The 23,303-nt window shown below is 52.8% G+C and overlaps 1 protein-coding gene across 1 annotated transcript in view; it reads right to left on the reverse strand.

Annotated features, from left to right (window-relative positions):
* Window positions 1-23,303, reverse strand: part of Akt2 (AKT serine/threonine kinase 2) — a 47,294-nt gene continuing 23,991 nt past the window's right edge. The window contains exons 3-14 of the mRNA XM_051207826.1: window positions 22,319-22,447; window positions 20,364-20,475; window positions 10,451-10,604; window positions 9,921-10,052; window positions 6,513-6,578; window positions 5,667-5,735; window positions 4,514-4,636; window positions 3,226-3,354; window positions 2,907-3,121; window positions 2,410-2,497; window positions 2,226-2,328; window positions 1-1,386 (exon numbers count right to left, since the gene is read on the reverse strand). Coding sequence (XP_051063783.1) covers window positions 1,307-1,386; window positions 2,226-2,328; window positions 2,410-2,497; window positions 2,907-3,121; window positions 3,226-3,354; window positions 4,514-4,636; window positions 5,667-5,735; window positions 6,513-6,578; window positions 9,921-10,052; window positions 10,451-10,604; window positions 20,364-20,475; window positions 22,319-22,447 — 1,400 coding nt within the window. The 3' untranslated portion in view covers window positions 1-1,306. The remainder of the gene's footprint in view (window positions 1,387-2,225; window positions 2,329-2,409; window positions 2,498-2,906; window positions 3,122-3,225; window positions 3,355-4,513; window positions 4,637-5,666; window positions 5,736-6,512; window positions 6,579-9,920; window positions 10,053-10,450; window positions 10,605-20,363; window positions 20,476-22,318; window positions 22,448-23,303) is intronic.

Raw genomic sequence — 23,303 nt, forward strand, 5'->3', positions numbered from 1 at the left:
TGGTCTGAAATGAGTGTCTTTATTGCTGTACCGTACAAATATGAGAAGTAAGGAAAGGCCAGTAGGGATGGGAGAGAACTCTCAAATAAACATACACACATAAAAAGGAAAAAACAGACGATCCCCATAACATCCCTGCCCACCCCCACCCTACTGCCTTTTCGTAATTTACCTAGTCTGAGGGGTGGATAGTAAAACCAGGAAACTCAATTCCAAACACCCAGAGATATTGGGGATAGGGGACATGGCCAGAGCAGCAGGTGGGTTGCTTGCACCCGCTGCACCCCATGGGATCAAACACTCAGGCTGGGGTTGAGGCCTGAGCCCATTCACTCAGACATGTGCTGCACACAGCTGTGGGCACCTGCATCCCAGGATCCCGAGATGCTCACTGCTAGAGCAGGGTGCACACTGGCACCCACAGCACAGACACAGACTCTCACTCACACATTCACCTTAAGGCTCCAGAACAGGGGCCCTAGAGATGAGGTGGCCCCACCCCAATGTGTACCAGAGACACCTGTCCCCATCTCTGTCCCCTCTCAGACCCCAGTCAAGTCCAAGGAGCCAATACTGTATCGGTGTGAGATGTGTAACAGCCAAGGTTGGCTTCCTTCTGCCCTAGGCAGAAAATGGAGCCATCCAAAGGGGCTGGGGCCCAGCGGGAGGCAAGGCTGGCTAGAAGGAAGCCCTGGTAAGGCACGGGGCTGTGGGCAGGAGGGCTGGCCCCCAAATGTTCCTCCTGCTCTGTCCAGAATCAAGAGAGCAGCTTGGGAGGAAGAGGCAGGTTCAGGAGGCAGCTCCTGGTCCTGGCCCCCCACCAAGATACTTTCCATGGAGCCAAACCCAGATCCCTCAGCTTCCACAGGACATTATTGCTTTTCTGCCCCCGGTGACGGGCAGCAGATAGACTGCCCAGATAACAGCATAGAAGGCATCTGGGGTGCTGGGGGTGGCAGGTCTCATCCAGATGTGGCCTCTGCTGGCTTGTCCGCCAACCCAGGTGACCCCGTGGTTCCCACTTCACCCTCTTGGAGGCTGGTGGTCATTTACAGCCTCTCTCCATCCTCCCAACAGCCCATCCTTGGGCATGTTCCCAGCACTCATCTGGGAATAGAGGGGAGGGCCGGAGGAGCGGGCTGCCAGGACCGCTAAGCCTGGGTAAGAACGGAAGAAAAAACTGGATATGGAAGTGAGGGGGACAGGGGAGGGAACACAAACCAAAAGGCAAAATAAAGTTTCCTGTAAAGAGCCTCCCAGGCAGTGGGAGGCGGCCATGCTGTGTCCTGTGGTGGCAGAGGGCTGCTCACTCTCGGATGCTGGCCGAGTAGGAGAATTGTGGGAAGTGCGTCCGCTGGTCCAGTTCCAGCGAGCCCAGGCTGTCATCTGTAGGGGTGAATGGGGCTGCCATGGAGACGAGGGGACAGTGGCCTTGCCCACCTCCACCCTACTGGGCTACAGAGAAGCCTGAGGCAGAGGTGGAGCCACAGCACTGAAGGAAAGCAGCCTGTCCCTGGGGAGAGGCTGGCCGTGGCCTCCTGCCCAGGCTGGGTCTTCTGCGTGCCCTCCCCTCCCCACGCCTCGCCATCACCAGGGTCTAGTTCAGACTCCTCTCTGGTCTGTTCCCACCCATACTCACCTGCAGTCAGGGGACTGTCCACAGCCCTGGCACAATGCTGTCCCAGCACACAGACCCTTACACAGGTTCCCAAGCTACAGCTCTCCACTTTTCCAGGTGACCCCCGACCCTCCTACTTAACCCCACCTCCGCTTGACTCTCCCAGGCTCCATCTGCCCGCCCTGTCCTTGCACTCCAAGGTACCGACAGGCCACTTCTGCCAGGAATGCACCTTGGCTGCCACACTGCCAGGCCAGGCATCTCTTCTGCCTTCCCTAGCCCTGGATCCCAGGGAAGCTCTGAGGGTTTGGGGCGTCCCAAGTCTAGAGCTCCCCGAGTACCCAGCCTTGGGGTGGCTTCAGTTCAAGAACACAGTCACAGAGTGCTCTAGCCCTAAGACCAGGACCATCCCTGAACCCCGGGGACATACTAAGCCATAGTTCCTGACCCTTACAGCAACAGCAGGCCTTGCAAGCAGATCTTAGGGGAAACGCACAGGCCAGACCCAATAAAGGCAGCCGACCTAGGTCCCCCTGGCAGCAGGACCCCGGCAGACCCCACCTCTCAGCCGTCCATGCAGACCCTGGGGCAGTGGGCCGACACTCACAGCGGTCCGGGGGTGTGACTGTGATAGACTGCGCTGTGAACTCATCATCGAAGTACCTAGTGTCCACTTCGGAAGTGACCTGAGGCTTGAAGGGTGGTAGGAGCTGTGGAGAGGAGGCTGGGGTCACGAGGACAGGTCACCTGTGGGCAGCTGAGGCCCCTGGCACCCAGGCGAGAGTGCTCACCTTTCTCTGTACCACATCCTGCCAGTTGATGCTGAGGAAAAACCTGTGCTCCATGACCTCCTTCGCGTCACTGGGACCTCCGCCGAGCCTGGGCAGAGACAAACATTACCGACCGCCCGGCACCCACAAAGGCACAGGCAGACACGATGGACCCAGGGCCCAGGGCCCTGCACAGCCTCTGACGATACTGTTCTGCCACAAACACATTTCACATGGGCGCTAGGCTTGGTGAGCTTATGGCTGGGTCAGAGGCAGGGCGAAGGCCATCTGGGCCAAGGTAGGTGCATCGCTATCCACAAAGAAGGCGGCAGGGCAGGCTTACAAGGCAGACAACACACCCTGGCTCAACCATATACAGTCTTATGACCTAGGACGGCCAAAAGAAGGCTGTTTTCCTGTGACCATAAAATAGGCAGGAAGTACAGGACAGGCGGTGTGTGGAAAGCCTACTGTGGGCCACTGGGGTTGCCCATGAACCACACAATGCCAGGCCACACCTCTGCTTAGGGTCCTTCTTCAGCAGCCCAGCCAGCAGGGACTTGGCCTCTGGCCCAAGCGTTCGTGGGAAGCGGATCTCCTCCATGAGGATAAGCTCGAAGAGGCGCTCGTGATCCTGGTTGTAGAAGGGCAGGCGGCCACACATCATCTCGTACATGACCACGCCCAGCCCCCACCAGTCCACTGCACGCCCGTAGTCATTGTCCTCCAGCACCTGGAGGAGCAATAAGAGGCCAGGCAGGGAGGCTAGAGCAGGTCCACCCTCAGGGCTCCCTCCGCCCTGGGCTTGCACACTCCCAAGACCCCAGCCCCAGGCACCTCAGGCGCCAAGTACTCCGGGGTACCGCAGAAGGTTTTCATGGTGGCCCCATCACTGATGCCCTCTTTGCACAAGCCAAAGTCAGTGATCTTGATGTGGCCATCTTTGTCCAGCATGAGGTTTTCCAGCTGTTAAGAAAAGGAAAGCCAATATATGAGGGACAGACCCTCACAGGCTTTCCCTCTAGGTCAGCGGTTCTCAACCTGTGGGTCAAAACCCCTTTGGGGGTAGAATGACTTCCGCACAGGGGTCACCTACAACCACCACAAAACTCGAATATTTACATTATGATTCCTAACAGTAGCAAACTACAGTTAGAAGAAGCAACAAAAACAGTTGTGGTTGGGGTCACCACACATGGGGAGCTGTATTAAAGGGTTATAGCATTAGGAAGGCTGAGGACCACCGCTGTACAGGCGGTGGCTTGGGATGGCAAGCTATCACACCAGGGATTGCTGGAAAACAAGACAGCCACACAGCACATCCATTGTGGTTTCAGTTTCTTTTTTGTTTGGATATGGCCTTGAACTCACAGAGATCTACCTGCCTCTGCTAGGATTAAAGGCCTGTGGCTCTATGCCTGGCCTGGCCTTTAGTTGCCTAAGGTTCTATGTGAGGGTACTATGTTCTCAGAATTTGGTAAATTTTTTGGAGACAGGGTTGCTCTGTAGCTCAAGCTAGCTTTTAACTCAAAGCAATCCTGCCTTAGCCTGAGTATTAAAATCACAGGCATGAACCCAGGTGTTTTTAGTCATAAAACACACACCAGGAGAGTGTAAAATAGACTCATAAGGCCCTACTGTCTTCAGGTCAGGCTCCAGAAGAACCCAGGAGCCCAGGGATGAGCCACTCTTCTCGGTCTTCTTAGGACGGTACGCTGGGCTATCGAGCGCACGCCACACCCAGCAGACCCTCTACCACCAAGCTTCGCTCCAAGTCCACCCGTGACAAGTCCATCCTATCCGTCCACGGGATGCAGCCACAGCCACTGCGTACCCTGCCCTGCTACCTGAGTTCCCCCGGAACGCGGTGCCCACTTTCTGGCAGCAGGTGCTCAGGGCAGCAAGCGCAGTGTGCTCTGAGGGTGTGCACACCTTCCCGGGTGAGGACATGTCCCTGTTTCTGGTGTGCACAAGGCAAGGGCAGATGGCTGGTTGTGGTGTCACTGCCAAGTTATGCTCTGGGTGCCGCCAACCCACAACCCCATGGGCAGCCGGGCGGGACCTTCTGTGCACTCCCAGCCCAGCCCAGCCTCGACCCTCGTCCCCAGGCCATCCACCTACTCACCTTGATGTCACGGTACACCACATCCCGGGAGTGCAAATACTCCAGAGCTGACACGATCTCTGCACCATAAAATCGGGCCCGATCCTCCGTGAAGACTCGCTCTCGAGAGAGGTGGAAGAAGAGCTGCGGGAGGAGGCGTGGCCTCAGCACTGGCCCCGAGCCCGGCCCCCCCAGCCCCACGGCATGCCCGGGAACAGACAGGCTCCAGCAAGATGGACCGAGTTAGAAAAGAAGCCCGCACACGAAGACACTAAGGAAGACCAGGATGAAGGATGTAACCCGGCATGGGGGCCTCGCCCACAGTCTCAGCACGGGGAGGCTGAGGCAGCAGAGCAGGGATTCAAGGCTAGCCATGGCTACAGGGTGAGCTTGAGACTAGCCTAGGTTACACAAGACTCGAATGAATGAATGAATGAATGAATGAATGAATGAATGAATGAATGAATGAATGAAGCTGGTGTGGACCTGTAATCTCAGTACGTGGTAGGTAGAAAGAGGAGAACCGAGAGTCCAAGCTCAGCCTTAGCTACACAATGAGAACGAGTTTGAAATCAGCCTGAGCTATCTGAATGAGATTTTGCCAACAAATACAGAAATAAATATACTAGTTAGTTACTTATTAATAAGCAAGTAAGCAAGGGTTAAAGAGTGAGGAGTGACCAGTACATGTCAACGCAAGGGCGGGTCAGACAGTATGAGGGGACAAGTGTGGGAGGGTGACACAGGAGACGAGGAGCAGCAACACATCTATCTGCTGCACTCAGTGACAGCGAGCGAGAGGCGCACAGCTGACAGGCGGTCACAGAGCCATGATGGTACAGACTCAGGAGTCAGGGGCTGGGGCCCAGAGCCCGTGTGCCTTCTCAGGTGTCCCCAAGAGCATCTGTCCTTGCATTGGCAGCCTACACCGCACAGCCTCTGCACCTGGCCCTGAATACTGCCCAGCAACAGAGCAGCAATGTGAGCTCGGGCGAGCCGCTCACTTAACCTCCGAGCCTGCCCCCATCTTCGAAATGGATCCCGTACCACCTGCTTCGGGGGAGCAGGGTAGAGCGTGATGACTTAAGGAAACCTCTCTCACAGGCGCACGTAACACCCCCACCTCAGATCTTTATTCCCCACCACCACAAAGTGCCCAGGTGGCACGGCTCACCTCGCCCCCGTTGGCATATTCCATCACGAAGCACAGGCGGTCGTGGGTCTGGAAGGCGTACTTCAGGGCCTGTGAAGGGAACCAGGGCGCTGGTGCAGGAAGAAAGGAGGCCCTGCCAGCTGGAGGGCAGAAACTGACCTGGCACACTCTGCCCACGTGGGTCACAGGGGTTCAAACCCCAGGCATGGCCAGGGGAGAAAAATGTGCTCTGACCACCCAGAGCTGTCATCGGCTCTCCCCTTGTCCAGTAGTAAGACAGCACGCACGGGGCTCAGCTCTCTGCCACACGAACCCCATTCTCTGTGGCTCAGAGTGACAATGGACTGGGCACCAACTCCAAAGGTAAGACAGACAAGCTGTCAGTGCACAAAAGCTCTCGGGTTGTATTCCAAGGAACCCTAAGGGGGTCCTCACCAATTCCTGCCAACCCCTCTCCCACAAAAACCATAAACTATATATGGCTGTCTTCTACACTGAGATATCTCATAAAGTCTCATGTGAACAAGTACCATGCCTTCGGAGGGCAGCATCCCTAACTCATCCTCTCAACGGATAGGGATGTCACAGACCACAGCCTCAAAGCTGCCTTCCACTACTCAGTAGAGTCAACAGGCACACCATGACGGCATGGTATCTTAAAACCAAAGCCAAAAAGCACCTTGTCACTCTGGTCAGTTGGGTTGGGCACCTCTCCCTCCCAAAGACAGCTGCCATGTAACCATTTCCCAGAGTCCTGATGCTCTGCCTGGCGCCCCTGGCCTCCACCAAAGCTGTGCTATAGTAACAGCAAGGCTTTCACTCTCTTTCAAGGAACTCTGCCCAATGGCCGACAGGGAGGGAACTCACAGTAAGGAAGGGGTGCCTGGTGTTCTGTAGCACGCGGCTCTCAGTGACTGTGTGGGCGACTTCGTCCTGTGGACAGACAGTGCGGATGAGTGGCAGGGGCAGAACTGGGATTCTCGGGCCCTGACCGAATGGCAGCCCAGACAAGGTGGTCTCCAGCAACAAGGTGAACACTTGATACAGCACCACCTCAAGCTGGGCCAGCCATTAACACTGCAGTGTAGCTTGGATCGTCAAGGACCCTGAAGGCTCGTGTGTTCTAGAGATTTGGTTCCCACCTACTGCACTCTCAGAAGTGAAAAACTGCGGGGACATAGAGCCCAATGGGAGGAAATTAGATCACTGTGGGCATGCCCTTGGGAACCCAGACCTCCTCTCTCTACTTCCCAGCCCCTCTGCCACGCGCTCCTACAATGGTGTGCAATGTCTCCGTAAGCCTAAGGCCATGGACACAGAATACTTCTGCCATGAACTGAAAGGTGTGAACAACCAGAACCTTTCCTCCCCCCCAGTGTCCACCTCAGCCTGTGACAGCCACACTGTCTACCTCAGCCTGTGACAGCCAGCAGCACTGACACCCACACTGTCCACCTCAGCCTGTGACAGTCACACTGTCCACCTCAGCCTGTGACAGCCAGCAGCACTGACACCCACACTGTCCACCTCAGCCTGTGACAGTCACACTGTCCACCTCAGCCTGTGACAGCCAGCAGCACTAAGGGGAACAAAGACAGTGTGTGTGGTCTTGCCCCCACCCCCAGGTACCACACCATGTGGGAAACCAGCTTTAGAGAAGGAACTGGAAGCGGCTCTAGATCTAAGCAGCACTGCTCAGTACCAGCAGCATCGACCTCCCTGAGAATTTGTAGATACACACTCTCTGGGCCCACCCTGTCAGAAAGTCAGGGTGGTCACGTGGGGTGGATAGGGCACTGCCTCACAAGCTGAAGTTTGGTGTGTGCCCAAGGGAAGGACCCCAAGAGAGCTTCCAGATGCCTCCTGTTGCTACTTCAACAACCTGGACAAGTGCTGACCCTCAGCTTGTTTCTGATGATCACAGCTGGGCATGCTTGTAAGCCTCCTATAATGCACAGTGCAGCACTCTGAGCAAGGACATGGCCCACAACAGTGCTGACAAAACTGACAAGCCCTGCCCTGGATCAATTTTACCAACAATCTGTAAGTAGTTTTGTTTCTTCTTACAGAGGACCCAAGTTCAATTCCCAAGCTCCATGTTAGTCAATGGCCTGCAACTCCAACTCCAGGGGACCTGACACCTCTTCAGACCTCCACAGGCAACTGCATTCATGTGCACACACTTCCCCAGTGAACACAGACAAGTAATCTTTAAAAAAAAAAAAACCTTAAAATGTATATAGGTGAAATGGTATGGCTAGAACATATCTGAAAATACTCTTAGATTTGAAAAAAGAAGGAGATGAGGGGGCTACAGAGATGGCTCAGTGGTTAAAAATACTTGCTGCTCTTCCAGAGGATCCAGGTTCAATTCCTGGCACCCACATGGCTGCTCACAACTTAACTGTAGTTCTAGGATATCCAATGCCTTCTGTTATGCTCCTTGGGCATGCATAGACAACATGCACGCAGGCAAACACCAATACAAAGACAGTCTGTAGAGGGCACGGGGTCTACGTGCTTATAAATAGCAACAGAGAAAGCAGAGCTGTTAAGCACACAGGCTTGCCTCAATGGGAGGGAGGTGAATACCAGTTTTCCATCCGGAAGACTGGGAATGGATGCTGTCTTAAAAAGCCAGTCCTTACCCAAATCCCCTTCATCCTGAGCATTGGTTCTCAGTCCACTCAGTCCATATAACCAACCCATCCTTACGGAAGAGGTCCCATGTACGCTGAGAAAGTGTTTTACTATTAAGCTTATCACAAAACCTTTCTCCCACTAGGCACTGGTGCCACACTCAAAAGGCAGGGACAGGCGGATCCCTAAGTTCAAGGCCAGCCTGGTCTACAGAGTGAATTCTACAACAGCCAGAACTACACAGAGACCCTGAAGAAGAAAAAAATCCCTCCTCCCTAGACCCTAACCCTGAGCATTGTTTCTCAGCCAGTAGAACCCATTCTTGTGGAAAGGTCAAAGGTACTTTACAAAAGACATGTACTTTGCAAAGAAGTTTTGATATAGTCATGCCTTAAGCTTTGTTAATTGTCACAAGGAAACCCTTTTCCAAAGTTGTACTGTGTTTAAATATGTCAAAAATAAACCACCCAGGGTCAGACTCCAGAAGCTTGAATGAGCCAGGCTAACGAAGTTGGGCTGAACCAGGTTTCCCTCTCGTGCAGGGACCCACACAGAAAATGAGGCAGAGCCAACGAGACAAGGCTCAATAGTGGTAACCCTCAACAATCACAACCACAAAGACAGTCTATTTATGTTTATCGTTCTTAAGAAGTTTCCGTTAAGTGTGGCGGCTCATGCCTTTAGCTCTAGCACTCAGGAGGCAGAGGGAGATCTCTGAGTTCGAGGCCAACCTGGCTTACAGAGCGAGTTCCAGGACAGCCAGGACTACACAAAGAAACCCTGCCGCAGAAGAAAAGAGAGAGAAAAATATATGTATGTATGCGTATCTGGAATTTTCTATTATAAAGATGTTAAATTAAAAGCAAGAGAACTGCTCTGGCTGGGATCACATCCAGGAACTTGCACTAGTCCAGCGAGCTCCCAGCCGCTGAGCTCCGGCCCCCTACCATAATATATCCTGGCTCAGCTTCTAAACAGCACCTGGTGAGTCTGGCCCAGGCCTCCCAGGGCTCAGGCTTTTCCCCTCACACAGCCATCCTATGACGTTGGGACAGGACATTCGGCAAAAGAGAAAAGCACGGAATCATATGGCTGGGGCAAATGTTCAGAGCCCAAAAGAGCTCCCAAGCATGGTCTAGCAGCAGACGGGCTCTTAGGATACTGGGGCATGGATGAATGGCACAGAGTGAATAAAAAGCCCTCAGCGTCCCTCCTCACTCCTAAAAAAGACAGCTCTTGTCATCTTGAGGTACTAGTTCTGGAATGGGCTTGGCGTATGTCTGTCAAGTGCCCCACTGCCGAGCCCTTCCCATCCATGGCATCCATGACAGACCACTGGTAAGGCCTGAGCACCAGACCCTGGCAGGAGCAGCTTGATGAGCAAAGAGGATCCGTTTTCCTGAAGAGAGGCTGCACGATAATAAAGTCCCTGCCCTTAGTCCCAGTGAAAGCTGGCCTGAGATAATCTAACCAGGGTGTTCAGGGTCCTTTCTGTTGTTGCCTTCTGAACTGTATTGCTCTGTCCTGGCCTGTGGGAGCACTCTTTACAGAACTGAGGCTGCCCTACTTCACAAACCACAACTAAAGCCAATCAGGTCTAACCAAGTTTCCTTGCGCTAGCCTACGGTGGCCCACCTTGGCAATGATGACCTCCTTCCTCAGAATCTTCATGGCATAATAGCGGCCAGTGGCCTTCTCCCGCACTAGGATGACTTTGCCGAAGGTGCCCTTTCCAAGGAGTTTGAGATAATCGAAGTCATTCATGGTCTGTGGGTAGGGAGAAGACACAGCCTTTGGTGTTTGTACTTGGTCTGTGGGACAAAATTTTAACAAGGAAGAAGAAACCCAAAAGATGCTATGGCCCAAGAGCTTCATGGGTGGCTAGGGTTGAGGGTGATGGCAGCTCTAGGTGCTGAAGCTGCAGGCAGGCCTAGGCTTTCCCACCACGAGCCTCCCGACGTCCCCAACAGATCTGGAGAAGTTTGCCCTGGCACTGGCTCTCACCTCAGGGGCACAGGGCGGTCAACAACAGCATCCATAACCAGAAGCCACCCTACACCGGGAAGCCATGAAGACCCTTGCTGGAGCCCTGTGTACATTGTGTGGAAACCCAGGCAGGCGGGCTGCTATGGCCCAGCCCCTGGCCACCTGCCACCAGCACTCACCACTTTGGTGCGCGCCTTGCTGACAGCCACTTCCATCATCTCGGATGGGGCAGAGTCACTGGGTGAGCCACATGTGGACTCTATGGCACGGTCACCTGGGTCCCGGTGCTTCAGGCTGTTGGCGACCATCTGGATAGTCCGCATCCACTCTTCCCTGCACGGAACACACATATCCGAGAAATCCTCCCTGCTCAGCCACAGCTCACTTCCACAAAGGGTGAGCAGGTGACCAAGCCCCTTTCAGCACTTGCTGAGATCCAAGGCTTCCAAATGATGGGTCTTAACTAAAGCCACAAGGGCTCAGGCTGCGGAGAGATCTTCGGAGGTGCACTGGTCTGGAGGGACCCTGAAGTCAGGTAGCACTGAGATGATCAAAAGAGGGAGAACACTTTGTCTGAGGCCCTTGAGACTAAGAGCCCTGGGGAAGGACAACCAGAGTAAGTTGACCTGCTTCAGAGCAAGGGGAAAGCTCAGGCTTACAGGTTTCTCGTGTTCTGTGGAGAGAAAGCAGAAGGAAAAGGAAGCCTCAGGAGCCAAAGCAGCCAAAGATCTTAGGAGGCAAGAGCTGGCCAGCAGGGGCCCCAGGTGCCCAGCCAGGCCCACAGAAAAGGCGCTGGTGGTGAGGGAGTCAGCCCCGGCAGATGGGGGCTGGCACTCCTGAGTACAGGCTGCTGTCTTGGTCTTCACAAAGCATTCTTTTTGTGACGTAGTGCAGGTGACCAGAGAGCGCATGCACACACAGGGCTGCATAACACTCAGTTGTCCACATCCTTTTTTTCTATACAGTGTTTCTGTTTAGCTTTGGAGTTTGTCGTAGAACTCACTCTGTAAACCAGGCTGGTCTCGAACTCACAGAGATCCGCCTGCCTCTGCCTCCCGATTGCTGGGATTAAAGGTGCGCGCCACCACTGCCTGGCCTTACACCCTTCGTTTTGACCTGGCAATACAGCAATTGCAGGTGGCCTGAGCCTCTGTGCACTTTGCTCCTGTCTAGAAAAGGGCCTCACTAAAGCAAGAGTGTTCACTGACAGCAGGCAGCTCTTCCAGAGCCAAGAAGAGGCTGAGAGCTCCATGACATCCTCAAAGTATCCTGCAGAAGCCCTGCCACTCTGGTGGCATGGAGACCTCTAGCAAGATCACACAGAGAGGGACAAATCCGAGCCCTGGCCTAGCCTGTTGGGCTGTCCTGCGGTTTCCATGGGTATCAGGGAGAGCCATGTCTGTTCCCATGAGTCCCAGAGTGCACAATGATCCAAGCTGGGTCTTACAGAGAGCAACTTGTCTTGATCCAACTGGGCACTGTCACTTCTTAGTGTTATCTACAACAACAGCATGTCTTCCAGAAGGTGGCATCCAGCAACAATGGAGCAAGGCTGCTGGGCGCACAGAACAGGCCTGAGTGTGTATGTGGAGAGACGCTCTGCAGCTCTGCAGCTCAAAGACAGCACTGGGGTGACCTGAAGCAGCCTACGTGAAGAAACGACAGGCAGCAGTGTGGCGCTCTGTGCTGGGAGTTAGACAATGCTCGTCCCACACGGGACTCAGAAGGCACAAACATTGTTGCAACACTTGGGGGAGGCCTGACTCTGAAGCCCTGGTTGTCCCCAGGAAGGGGAACTGGGAAGCAGGGGACCAGCAGACAGCCTCTAATAAATGCAGAGCACCTACTAGCGTGCTCCCCACATCACCGAAGAGGAAACTCAGACTACGGGAATGTGGGTCAGTGGCAGAGGACCTGTCCAGCATGCCCGAGGCATGGGCTCCTTCCTAGCACAAACAAGACCAGATGCAAGAAAAACTCAGCAAGTTTGCTCCAAGCCTGGTCACTGGACTCTCGGATGCCCTGTGGCCTTCCCCAGGGCTCCCAGGCAAGGGAGTTCCTGCTCAAGTGCAGGCTTGCTGAAGCAAGCAGGGGCAAAGCTGAGAGATTCCTGTTACAGTCTGGAGGGTTCTGCCTTCTCCAACTGACCTTCTACCTGTGAGGTCACACTTTGTGAGAGGTGTCAACTGCACGCGTGCTCTGGGACAGGTGCACAGACAAGTATTGGCACACTGCTCCTCCCCACCCAAGAGACTAGAGGCCCCCAAACCCCACAAGACAGGGACTGGCATCTGCTCTTTATTTTTCTGAGATGGAATCTTGCTATAGAGCCTAGAACTCTTTTTTGGTTTGTTTGTTTGTTTGTTTGTTTGTTTTGAGACAGGGTTTCTCTGTGTGGCCCTGGCTGTTCTAGAACTTGCTCTACACCAGGCTGGCCTCGAATTCAGAGATCCACCAGCCTTTGTGCCTCCTGAGTGCTGGGACTAAAGTTATACACTGCTGCTGCCATCTGGCTGAGCCTAGAACTTCAGAACACCTGGCCTGAACCCTTCAAGTACTGCCCAGCTTCCCCCCACTTTTATGGGCCATGCTTCTAGCACCTTCTAGGGCATGTTTGAGTGCTTGGTAGGTATGAAAGGTCCAGGTGGCCACAAGACCCATGGCCTCTACACAGTGAGGCCAGTGCACACCCAGGCAGGCAGGCGGTACCAGCCTCTTCCCTCCTAGTTAACACTCCAGTCAGCATTTCTCAAGGGTTTAACCTGTGCCCCCTTGGGTATGTCACAGCCTGAAACCCAACCCTATATTAATTCTCTTGTTTTCCAAAATACAGAAAACAGAGTGGCTATAGACACAGGACGATGACACATGCTATGATCTGCTTTATATGACCAGACTTGTTTACTTACATGTCTTAAAATCAAATGCTCACTTTGAAACTGGCAAGATGGCTCACGGGATGAAGGCTCCTGCCACCAAGCTGACTGATTACCTGACTTCAAACCAGGAGTCACACAGCGGAAGGAGAGAACAGACTCCCATAAGCTGCCCTCTGATATCCACACATGTGGTGTGTATGTGCAGGTGGAAATTTCTTTGTTTGTGAGCCTAGCCTTTAACAGCTGAGCCATCTTTATGGCCCGTGTAAATGGAATTTTTGAGAAGTAGGTTGTGTTGGGGATGGTGGTACACACCTTTGATTCCAACACTTGGAAGATAGAGACAGGTGCTAACTTTGAGACCTGTTCTACCGTGTGAGTTCCAGGACAGCCGAGGCTATTACATAGTGAACCTGGTCTTGAAAAAACAAACAAAAAACAAAAAAGGTTTGTTTTGCTTTTTTTAGATAGGTTTTACCACGTAGCCCTGGCTGTTCTGAAAACTGCTCTGTAGACCAGGCTGGCCTCGAACTCACAGAGATCCCCCTGCCTCTGCTTCCTGAGTGCTGGATTAAAGGTGTGTGCCACCACGCCTGGCTACAGTGTTTTTAAACACTCCTTAGAATTATGACGGTGAACTGAAAACCACAGATCTACGAGCTAGGATTCTTACAGTCTTTCACACACAGAGATCTGAGACTCCCGTGGCAAAAACAGACTGCAGACTAAGAGACACAGTGTGATCACTGCCTTCGTTGACAGGAAGAGAGCAAGACTCAAGGGGTTGTTCCTTCTGCGACTTCGGGCACAGAACGCAGAGCTACAGCAGTAGGGACAGTGGCTCTACCGTCCGTGCTCATCCTTTCCAGCTCTCACCCACCCGTAGACAGGGCTGCTGAAAGGGCAGCTCCAGCCCGCAAGGCACTAGCTTCCTGGGAGCTGTGAAGACAGGGAGTGGCCCGAGCTAGACATCATCCACCTGGCTGGAGCACAGAGCGTGTACCAGGAGGCAGGCTGCGGTAACAGGCTCTCCCACCTCCTGACCAGCCACTAACCTGGCTCCAACTAGGCCAAAGGTGCAAGGTTGCGGCACTCAGAATTCTAGAGAAAAAGTGAGGGCCCTGGTCCAGGACACTCCTCAAGGGTTTGCAACATGGTGTCTGGGGCAGAGGGAGCTTCCACCCAAAGCTGGCACTAGAGTGCCTTCCTCTCCCCAAAGGAGCCCCAGGGAAACCAAGCCCTAGCCAATCAAAGACAGCACTAGGAAAACAGCAGCAGTCAGTAGCAGTTCCACAGTCACAAGCCACGCCCGGCGGGTGGGTGTTGCACAGCCACTCCTCCCTGTGCCAGGGACCTGAGTGTCTACCCAGACAGAAGCTGATGACAGCCCAGGCTTGTTCCCAGCTGAGGTCCAGGATGATGGGAGAGGATAACAGTCCCTTGGGAATGTTCACAGGCCAAGGGACACCATTCCCAGAGTTCTGGAGTCAAGCAAATGACTCCTCACTAGGAAGCTGTGATGGAGGCCATTTTCCAGGCCTGCCCACTAAACACCACCACTGCCACCTCCCTCTGCGGAGACAGCCCCTGTCACACTCCACATAAAGGAGCCCTTGGCTCTCATCAGCCTGGGTCTACCTTATTCTACACATGAGGAGAATGAGGGACACAGAGGCTGACATTTGCCCATCGACACAGCCAGAAGCAGAGAGGACAACACAGAGACACAAACGACACCCCTGCCTTGCCCAGGAGCACACCTCCTTCTATGGGACTTTGCTGAACCTCTTCATCATTCACCTGGGCCAAGCATCTGAGAAGCCATGCTTACTCAAGCAGCACTGGACAGAGCTCAGAGCAGCACACTGCACTGGCTGGGGAGCTGGGAGCCAGGCCTGGGCCTCCACTCTGCTGCTTGCTAGCCAACGTGGCCTCAACAGTCCACCTCCTTCACACATTTGTCTCCTTCAGAAGCTGCAGGTCCCGCTGCGATTGAGAACAGACCCGGTAATGAAGATCACACCAACCCAGTACACTGCTGACCATTCCCATCACGACCAGGGGCCTGCAAGCTCTGGGAAGGGGTAGGGAGTTCGTCCCCAGGCTTTCCTAGCCACGTGCCTAATCCACTCTGCTGACCACAGACGATTCTTACACACGTGACTGGCTGCACTCCAACATAACCTGATCTGCCATACCAGCAAGCAGCAGAGCTGTGGCTGTCAACCCTACTGAAACCATGACCTCTGGTTTAGAGGATCAACAAAGGCAAACAAGGGAAGTAAGAAGAGCCATTCAGATTGAGGCAGTGGTCCACGAAGCATCTAGCTTGCCTTGTCAAGAACATCAATGTCTTGAGGGGAAAAAGAAAGACAAAAACTAAATTAGAGTAAGGCAAAAACACAGTGTGTACCTAGGGTGAGTCCAGGGTTAAAAACAGCGTTGTCAGGCAGGAGCAGGTGGCTGAAACCCTGTCTAAGCATAAGACCCTGAGTGTAGATCCCTAGCACTGCCATAAAAGCCAGGCGCCTGTAACCCAGGCCAAGGGACACTGGCCAGCCAGTCTAGCAGAAACACCCAGCTCCAGGTTCACTGAGAGGTCCTGTCTTAGAAAGTAACGTGGAGAACAACGTGGAGAACGTGTGCGTTCACACACACACACACACACACACACACACACACACACACACAGAAGAAAACTAGGAAAACTCAAGTTTGCACAGATATGCAAAAGGTTAGTACATACACATTACATGTTAAGTGTCTGTGGCAGTTTGAATGGAAATGGCCCCCATAAGCTCAGGGAGAGCGGCACTATTGGGAGGTGTGCCCTTACTGAAGGAAGTGCGTCACTGTGGGGGGGGGAGGCTCTGAGGTCTCTTTTGCTTAAGCTTAGCTCAGTGACATAGACCATTTCCTGTTGCCTGAAAGATATAGGATCTCAGACTACTTCCTGTTTCCTTCTGATCGAGGTGTAGCCGGCACCATGTGTGCCTGCATGCCGCCAAGTCCCCCCCCCCCCACCACCACCACCACGGCAATGGACTCAACTTCTGAACTGTATGTAAGCCACCCAATTAAATGTTTTCCCTGTAAGGGTTGCCACGGTCATGGTAGCTCTTCACAGCAATAAGAACCTTAACTAAGACCGTATCCCTTACCCAAAATGCTTGGGACCAGAATTTGTTTACTTTGGAGTACCTTGGATTCTGGAATGTTCTCAGAGACGTTACTGTCTGGTCAAGTACCCCCCACTGCAGAGATAATACTGTCACACTCTGTGCAAAGGGCCCCATTAGACTCCCATCAGCCTGGGTGACAATCTTATTATAAGCATGGGGAGAATGAGGAACACAGGGAGAGGCCGCTTCAAAGTCTGGGACGTTTTGAGCATCATGAGGACACAAAGTTCTGAATTTGGAGAACTTCTGATATCAGATTAGGGCTGCTCACCCTGCACCATCCCCTCCAGCACAACAGTGGCGTCTAGGATTTCTAAGATTCGTATTCAGCAAAGGGAGAGTGAATAGTAAATCACTACTCGGTAAAAGCAGAAATTCAAGACCTGGCTTTAAATAACATAAAAGCAATAAGAGAGGCGGAGTGGCTCAGCAGGTGAGGGTGCTTGCCTTAGAGCTGATGACCTGGGCTCAATCCATGGAGCCCTGCATGGGAGAGGGAGAGAGCCAGCTCCTATAAGAAACCTCTGCCTTCCGCATGCTCACCAGGGCATACACATGCGCATTCATTCTCATTCTGTCCGTCTGTCCATCTGTCTGTCTGTCGGTCTGTCTCTGAGACAGGGTCTCACTATGTAGAAAAGGTTATAGAGATTCACCTGCCTCTGCCTCCTGAGTGCTGGGATTAAAGGAGTGTACCTCCCTCCTGTAAAAAGGGGAGGTTTTTATTGTAGATATGAGAAAGAACAGTGATCTCTCTTTCTCTTTCTCTCTCTCACACACAACACACACAAAACTAAAAAAACTGAAGAAAAACAAACAAACAAAAATAGCTGGTGTGACAAGCAGCGAAAGCTGGCTACAGAGTCTAGGTGAGGCCCTGGGTGTGTACTGGAAACATCAAAACCAGCCTGTGCTGGGCACTATAGTGCTGGACCCATGCCGGGCATGGTGGTGTCAGGCCCAAAGGAAACTCCTGTTTCCCCAGATTCCAAAAGGCAGAAGGCACAAACAGCTATCCTGTGCCTGTTAGCATACCAAAGCACATACCGACCTCCGGCTCCCTCCGGCTCCCAGACACCTACCTGTTACACATTTCAAAGTCCACACTAGCAGCCCAGCCCAGCCCTTCTCACCTCCTCCCTACCCTAACCCTCCAGCCTGAGGGTTTCCCTCTCCAGAGACTTACTCCTCCTCCTAACCCTGCTATTTTAGCTCTGTCTCTCTGTCTCCACCTTGCTGTCCCTCTCTCTGTGTCCCGGCTCCCTCCATCTCTCTCATGTCCATCCTTCATCACTCCCTCCTCTGCTCTAGACTCTTCCAGATGCTTCTGACTGTTCTCTCTTATCTACAGTAAAAACCTCCCCTTTTTACAGGCGGTGCGCGCCTTTAATCCCAGCACTCAGGAGGCAGAGGCAGGTGGATCTCTACAAGGTTAACCTGTTCTACATAGTGAGAACCTGTCCAAAAAAAAAAAAAAAAAAAAAAAAAACAAGAAGGAAGAGAACCAAGGAAAATGCTGGCAGAATTGGCAGACCGGCCACTAGGTCCCAGCTTCCTGGGGAGGCCGACAAACACCCTGAAGCCAGCACTGAGAGAGAGAGCATCTGGGCAGCATCTACCCAGCAGTGCTTCCTGTCTTCCCACCCTGCAGTCCCCGCACGCACAATCAGGGCAGCAAGCAAGCTTGGGCCTATGTGACTAAGGCAGTGAGGACAGCATGGGCCCTCTCCACAGTGGAGGGACCACTCTCTTGCTCTGTCTGTCTCCCTTTGGAATCTAGATCTTGGTCTTTAGGTCAGGGCCAACCCAGAAGCCTTCGTCTCCATCAGCGGAGGGTGCTAAGGAGATAAAGAATAAGAAGCCAACCTTCATTCTAAGCTTAGCATGCCCTCTTCTTAGCATACAACTCTAGACTACTGAGGACAAGCTGTCTTGTAAAAAGCGGAAATAAGAGCTCACTGGCCAGGAGCTGATGCCCTCTCCCAGGCCTTACCCGCTGGTGCCAGGTACTGCTGCCCCAGGCTTCCTGTTTATCATCCTCCGAATCTCCTAACAACCCTGTGACAAACCCCAGTTTATTAAGAGCCTGCCAAGCCCTGCAGGGATCTCCAGTGAGGGCCAAAGCTCTGGCTGGACTGCCAGCTTTGAGAGCCTCTACTCCCCCTTCCAAACAGTCTTCCCTGAGGTCCCTGAGCACAGGAGCTGCCTCCCTCCCCGGCCTCTGCATACACTCTGCACTCCCCGGGACTGCTCTCTTTCCTGTCCCCAGAGCCATCCTTCAAAACGCACCAAAACAACACCAGTGAACCAGCACCTATTAGTCTAGGCCTGCTGTTGCTCACAGCCCATATTTGGTCCCCAGTTTTCAACTGAGTAACACCTCAGCTGGCCTGCGTTGATCATTCTGTTCCCTGTGGTGAGGCAAGTATATTTTTAACTTGGGGAGATATGCAACAATAATTATGGTATATATATTGTGGTAGCATCTTGTGATATTGTTTTATGCAGGCTCTACAACAACACTGTCCAAGAGGGCAGATAATAGCTACACCCACAGCAAAGTCACCAGTTTTGCTGACACACCCTGTAATCCAAACGGGAGGCAGAGGCAGGAGGATCAAAAGAAGACAAGTCTTGGTTACACATCAATTCAAGGCCAATCTGCGCTACACAAGTTCCCACTTAAAAAAAAAAAGGAAAGGAAAGAAAGCCAAAACATTGTATTCCTCCCCTGCCACACCTGAAATGCCCAATGGGTCCCCACAGCTGGGCTCTCCCCTGGGATGTACACGGAGTAGGTAGGCCAGGACAGCCGGCTTCAGAGCTCACACAGGTACAGCAGAAGCTCTGCCCCAGGGAACGAGCAAGGAGGGTTCCTCGGAGCAAAGTCAAGGGGACAAAGTGGGAGGAAGAACATTTGCCACACTGGAGGAGCTGTCTATTCCACAGACATAAGATAAAGCACTGAACAGACCGTTCAGAAACAGACACTCCTCAAGGGCAAACTCGTCCACAGAGAAAACCTAATCCTGTTCAGGCAGCTAAGACTCCAAGCGTTTGACGTCGCCTGACAGAAAACATCTCAAAATTAGTTAGAAATGCATACTCCTGGAAGCCTCAGTCATACCCCTAAGAATGCACCCTGTGGACTGGAACTGAATCCACGTGAACCAACTTGCTAAATAAACTGCGGGACACCCGTGGAAGAACATGGCGGGAGTAAGAGCCACGCTATACCGTTAGAAAGGTTCCCAAGACACACTGTGTGGCCACTAAACGCAGTAAGAGCACAGTGGTGCACTGCACCCTCTGGACACAGGCTGCCACAGTCTCTACTTGTTCCTCAAGGGCACAAAGAAATGGCAAGCTGCAGGGCTTGGGGATCACAGATGACGCTATTCACACTGGCCTTGGTCTCACTCTGTCGCCTAGAGAGGCCCTAGAACTGCATTTCTCCTGCCTCAGTTTGCCAAGTACTGAGATTATGAGCATACACCATTACACTTGGCTCCAATTTGTTTTTTTTTTTTAAGACAAGATCATGTCCACTATGCTGGCCTTGCAGTTCCTCTGAGGCCAAAGGTGAACCTCCTGTCTCCCCAGTGATGGTATTATAGGGATGGGCCACCATGCCAAGTCGATGTGGTACCGGAGAATTGAATCCAAAGCCTCATACATGCTAGGCTAGACTCTTTAACAACTGAGCTACATCTCTAGCCCCTACACTGACCTTTTTAACTGAGCCTGCAGCTGGCAAATCTCCAGGTCATGAACAGGGAAGAACCCCAGTTTTTCCCAGGGCTCTGCTATGTTCCCAGAGTCTGAAGATAGATGCAGAGTAGGGTCTTTAGACCGAGTAACCCAGCTCCTCTCAGCTCCAGCTGGGAAGACCCCCCCCCCCCCCAAGCCAGGAGGGCTCCAGGTAAAGGTTTCTTTCATAGCATCCAAAAGGATTCTGTCCATGTACATCTCTTGCCTTCACCCCAGGCCGTCCACTCTCAGAGGTCAGCCACACCGAGGAGCAGACTCACCTCTCATCTGGAGAGTCTACATGGAAGGTCCTCTCGATGACTGTGGTCCACTGCAGGCAGCGTATGACAAAGGTGTTAGGCCGTGGCCTCTCAGTCTTCATCAGCTGGCATTCTGGGGGGTAGAGGCAGGAAAGAGTGAGGGATGGGCCTGCTGCCTAAAGACCAAATTCTCCAAGCCATCTTTTGTGTGCCAACCCCATACCAGAGATGATGCCAGGGACTAGATAGGCCTGTTCCAGTCCTCTAAGGCACGTGACAGTGAGGCTTTCTTTCACCAAACACTCCCCTCCCCATGGTTTCTTACTTTCTTGGTTTCACTGAGTTCTTATAAGTCCTAAGGATGAAACTCAGGTCCTAATGCATACCAGGCAAAGGCTCTGTCACTGAGCAAGGACTCTAGCTTCCTTTTCTCTTGTCAAAAGGGTCTTACACTAAGTTATTCAGGCTGGCCTTGAACTTATTCTGCAGTCCAGAAAGGCATTTCTCCTGCCAAACACTGAAGGAACAACTACCAGCAATAACTCAGGAGTCACGGCCAAATAGGAGAGGATACAGGAAGTGGCTAACCCAGCCTGGAGCCTTAGGGAGGGCTTTCTTGATGCTGGAGCATCTCTGAGCTGAGCCCAGAAGGCAAGGGGGCCAAGTTAGTGAGACAGAGTGCACTGCAAGGCAGACCACAGGGGACAAAAGCCTCAAGTCCGGAGAGCTGGGTCAAGCTGATCAGGCAGAGCCTCAGAAATCATAGCGAGGAATCCGGACTCTCCTTGGGAACACAGGGAACCATGAGAGGGATGTGGAGGAAGGGAGGCAGGTCCCTCTTGAAGGCCAGAGCCCACAGCAGATAATTAATGGGGAAAATGGGCTATGAAGGAGCAGGGCAGGGCGGGGAGGGAAGGGCACTGGGCTACAGGGAGGAAGAAGCATCTAGAGCCAGACCCAGTCACTGCCTGAGACCTAGCAAAACAGATGAGACAGAGATGCAGACAGGAAGAAAGAGAAAATGGTGGGGGAGGGGACAGGGAGTCTAGCCTAGGATAATGGCGAGGATGGAGTTCTAGAGGCCACCCACGAAAAAATTTTAAGAAGTTGCTGGCAGCTCAAGTGAGAAGCTGTAGTTGCTAACAGATGTGCCAGAGCCATGGGTACAGGAAGACAGCACCAGAAAAAGGCTTCCTGCAGAAGGGGAGGGCACTAGGCTGGGTTCTGGCGTCTGCAGGAGGGAAAGCTGGAGGGACAGGCAGAAGCTGCAGCAAGGCCCTCGGGAGGAGGGGCCTGGGGCGATGGAGGCTGAGAGTTTATGAAACATTCTCAGAGGCATGACAAGGACATGGTATGGGTATGAGGTCCGCAGTGAAGGAAGAAGACAGGAACACAATGGGATTCGTGGCTTGTCTTGCTGGTTAGCTGGGCTGGACACGCCTTTAATCCCAGCACTCAGGAGACAGAGGCAGGTGGATCTCTGTGAGTTCAAGGCCAACCTGGTCTACAGAGTGAGTTCCAGGACACAGAGAAACCCTGTTTAGGAAAACAAAACAAAAAAGAAAGAAAGAAAAAAAGAAAAGAAAGAAAGGAAAAAGAAAGGACACTAGAGGAGGTGCCACAGCGGGAACTGGGGACATTGGTGAGCCCTGGAGCAGCTCAGTGGGATGCTAACACTTATTGGCTAGAGCGGCAGAGAGAGGAGGGACAACTTGGTTAACAGAGCAGACAGGGTACCAGCTAGAAGCGCAGAGTCTGAAGGGGTAGGGTAGGCAGAAAAGTGATGACTTCTCACTATCCCCAGAAAGAAAAGGCCCACTGACAAGGAGCAACGGCAAGAAAGGGTAGAAGCCAGTTCTGAGGATGAACAGGCCTAAGACAGGTTCTGCTTGAGCATAACTGTATCCCACATGCCCCCAACACCTGCCAGCAAAGCTGTGAACTATGAACTCCAGCCTCTTTCCCCTGAAACACACCTGCTACAGAGAAATTGTTCAGGGGGGGTAAGGTCTGGTCAGGAGCCTCAGGTCTCTCCTTATACCCGATGAAAGAGCCATCACTCTTCAGAAGGAAGTACCGGGGCCTCCAAGTCTTGATGTATTCACCTGAAACGAGGCAGAAGGAAAAAGGTCAGGGCAAGGTTAAAGTGTCCCAGCAGGCAGGAAGTCCAGGGTGACAATGAATCATGGGGCCACCACATTGGGAGGAAGGTAGATGAGTCTCTCCCAGGGGAGCCTTGGAGGTGGCATCTGCTGACGCAGGCTGGGGCACTGGGCTGGGCCCAAGTGATCCACAGGTCATGCCTGGCAGGAAGGCGCCTGCAACAGTGTCCCAGGGCACCACTGCCTTAGCATTTATGGCAGTAGCAAGATATCTTTGCCAGCAAAGGCTGTCGTAAGGGATGCCCGGCCTCCAAACACTCAAGTTCCATAGGCTGATATTTATCAACATAGCCAAAACACTCTCTCGCGCTCCAAGCACCCATTGGTAGCTTCCATTTCTCCTGAGTCCATTCAATCCCTTCTTATGGGAGCCAACATTCCCCAAGTCCTGCTCCTTAAAAGATTTCTGAGAACTGGGTGGTGGTGGTGGTGCACATCTTTAATCCCAGCACTTGGGAGGCAGAAGCAAGCGGATCTCTTGAGTTCAGGGCTAGCCTGGTCTACAGACCAAGTTCCAAGACAGCCAGAGAGCTGTCTTAAAAACAAAACAACAACAACAAAACAAAACCAAAAGACAATAAATAAGATTTAAGTGTGTGTGTGTGTGTGTGTATGGAAAAACACATTCCACATACACACATACATATGTCCACAGGAACACTACCCTTAATACTCAAGTAAGAGAAGTGGTCTGGGGAGACGGCTCAGGGCTAAGCAGAGTATAGATTCTCCAACAATGTCAAGTATTGCTTCATGTTCCTGTAACCTAACAGTGGGGAGGACAGGATGCAGAGGCAGG

Source organism: Phodopus roborovskii, unplaced genomic scaffold (genome assembly GCF_943737965.1).
Source record: "Phodopus roborovskii unplaced genomic scaffold, PHOROB, whole genome shotgun sequence".
Classification (NCBI taxonomy): Eukaryota; Metazoa; Chordata; class Mammalia; order Rodentia; family Cricetidae; genus Phodopus; species Phodopus roborovskii.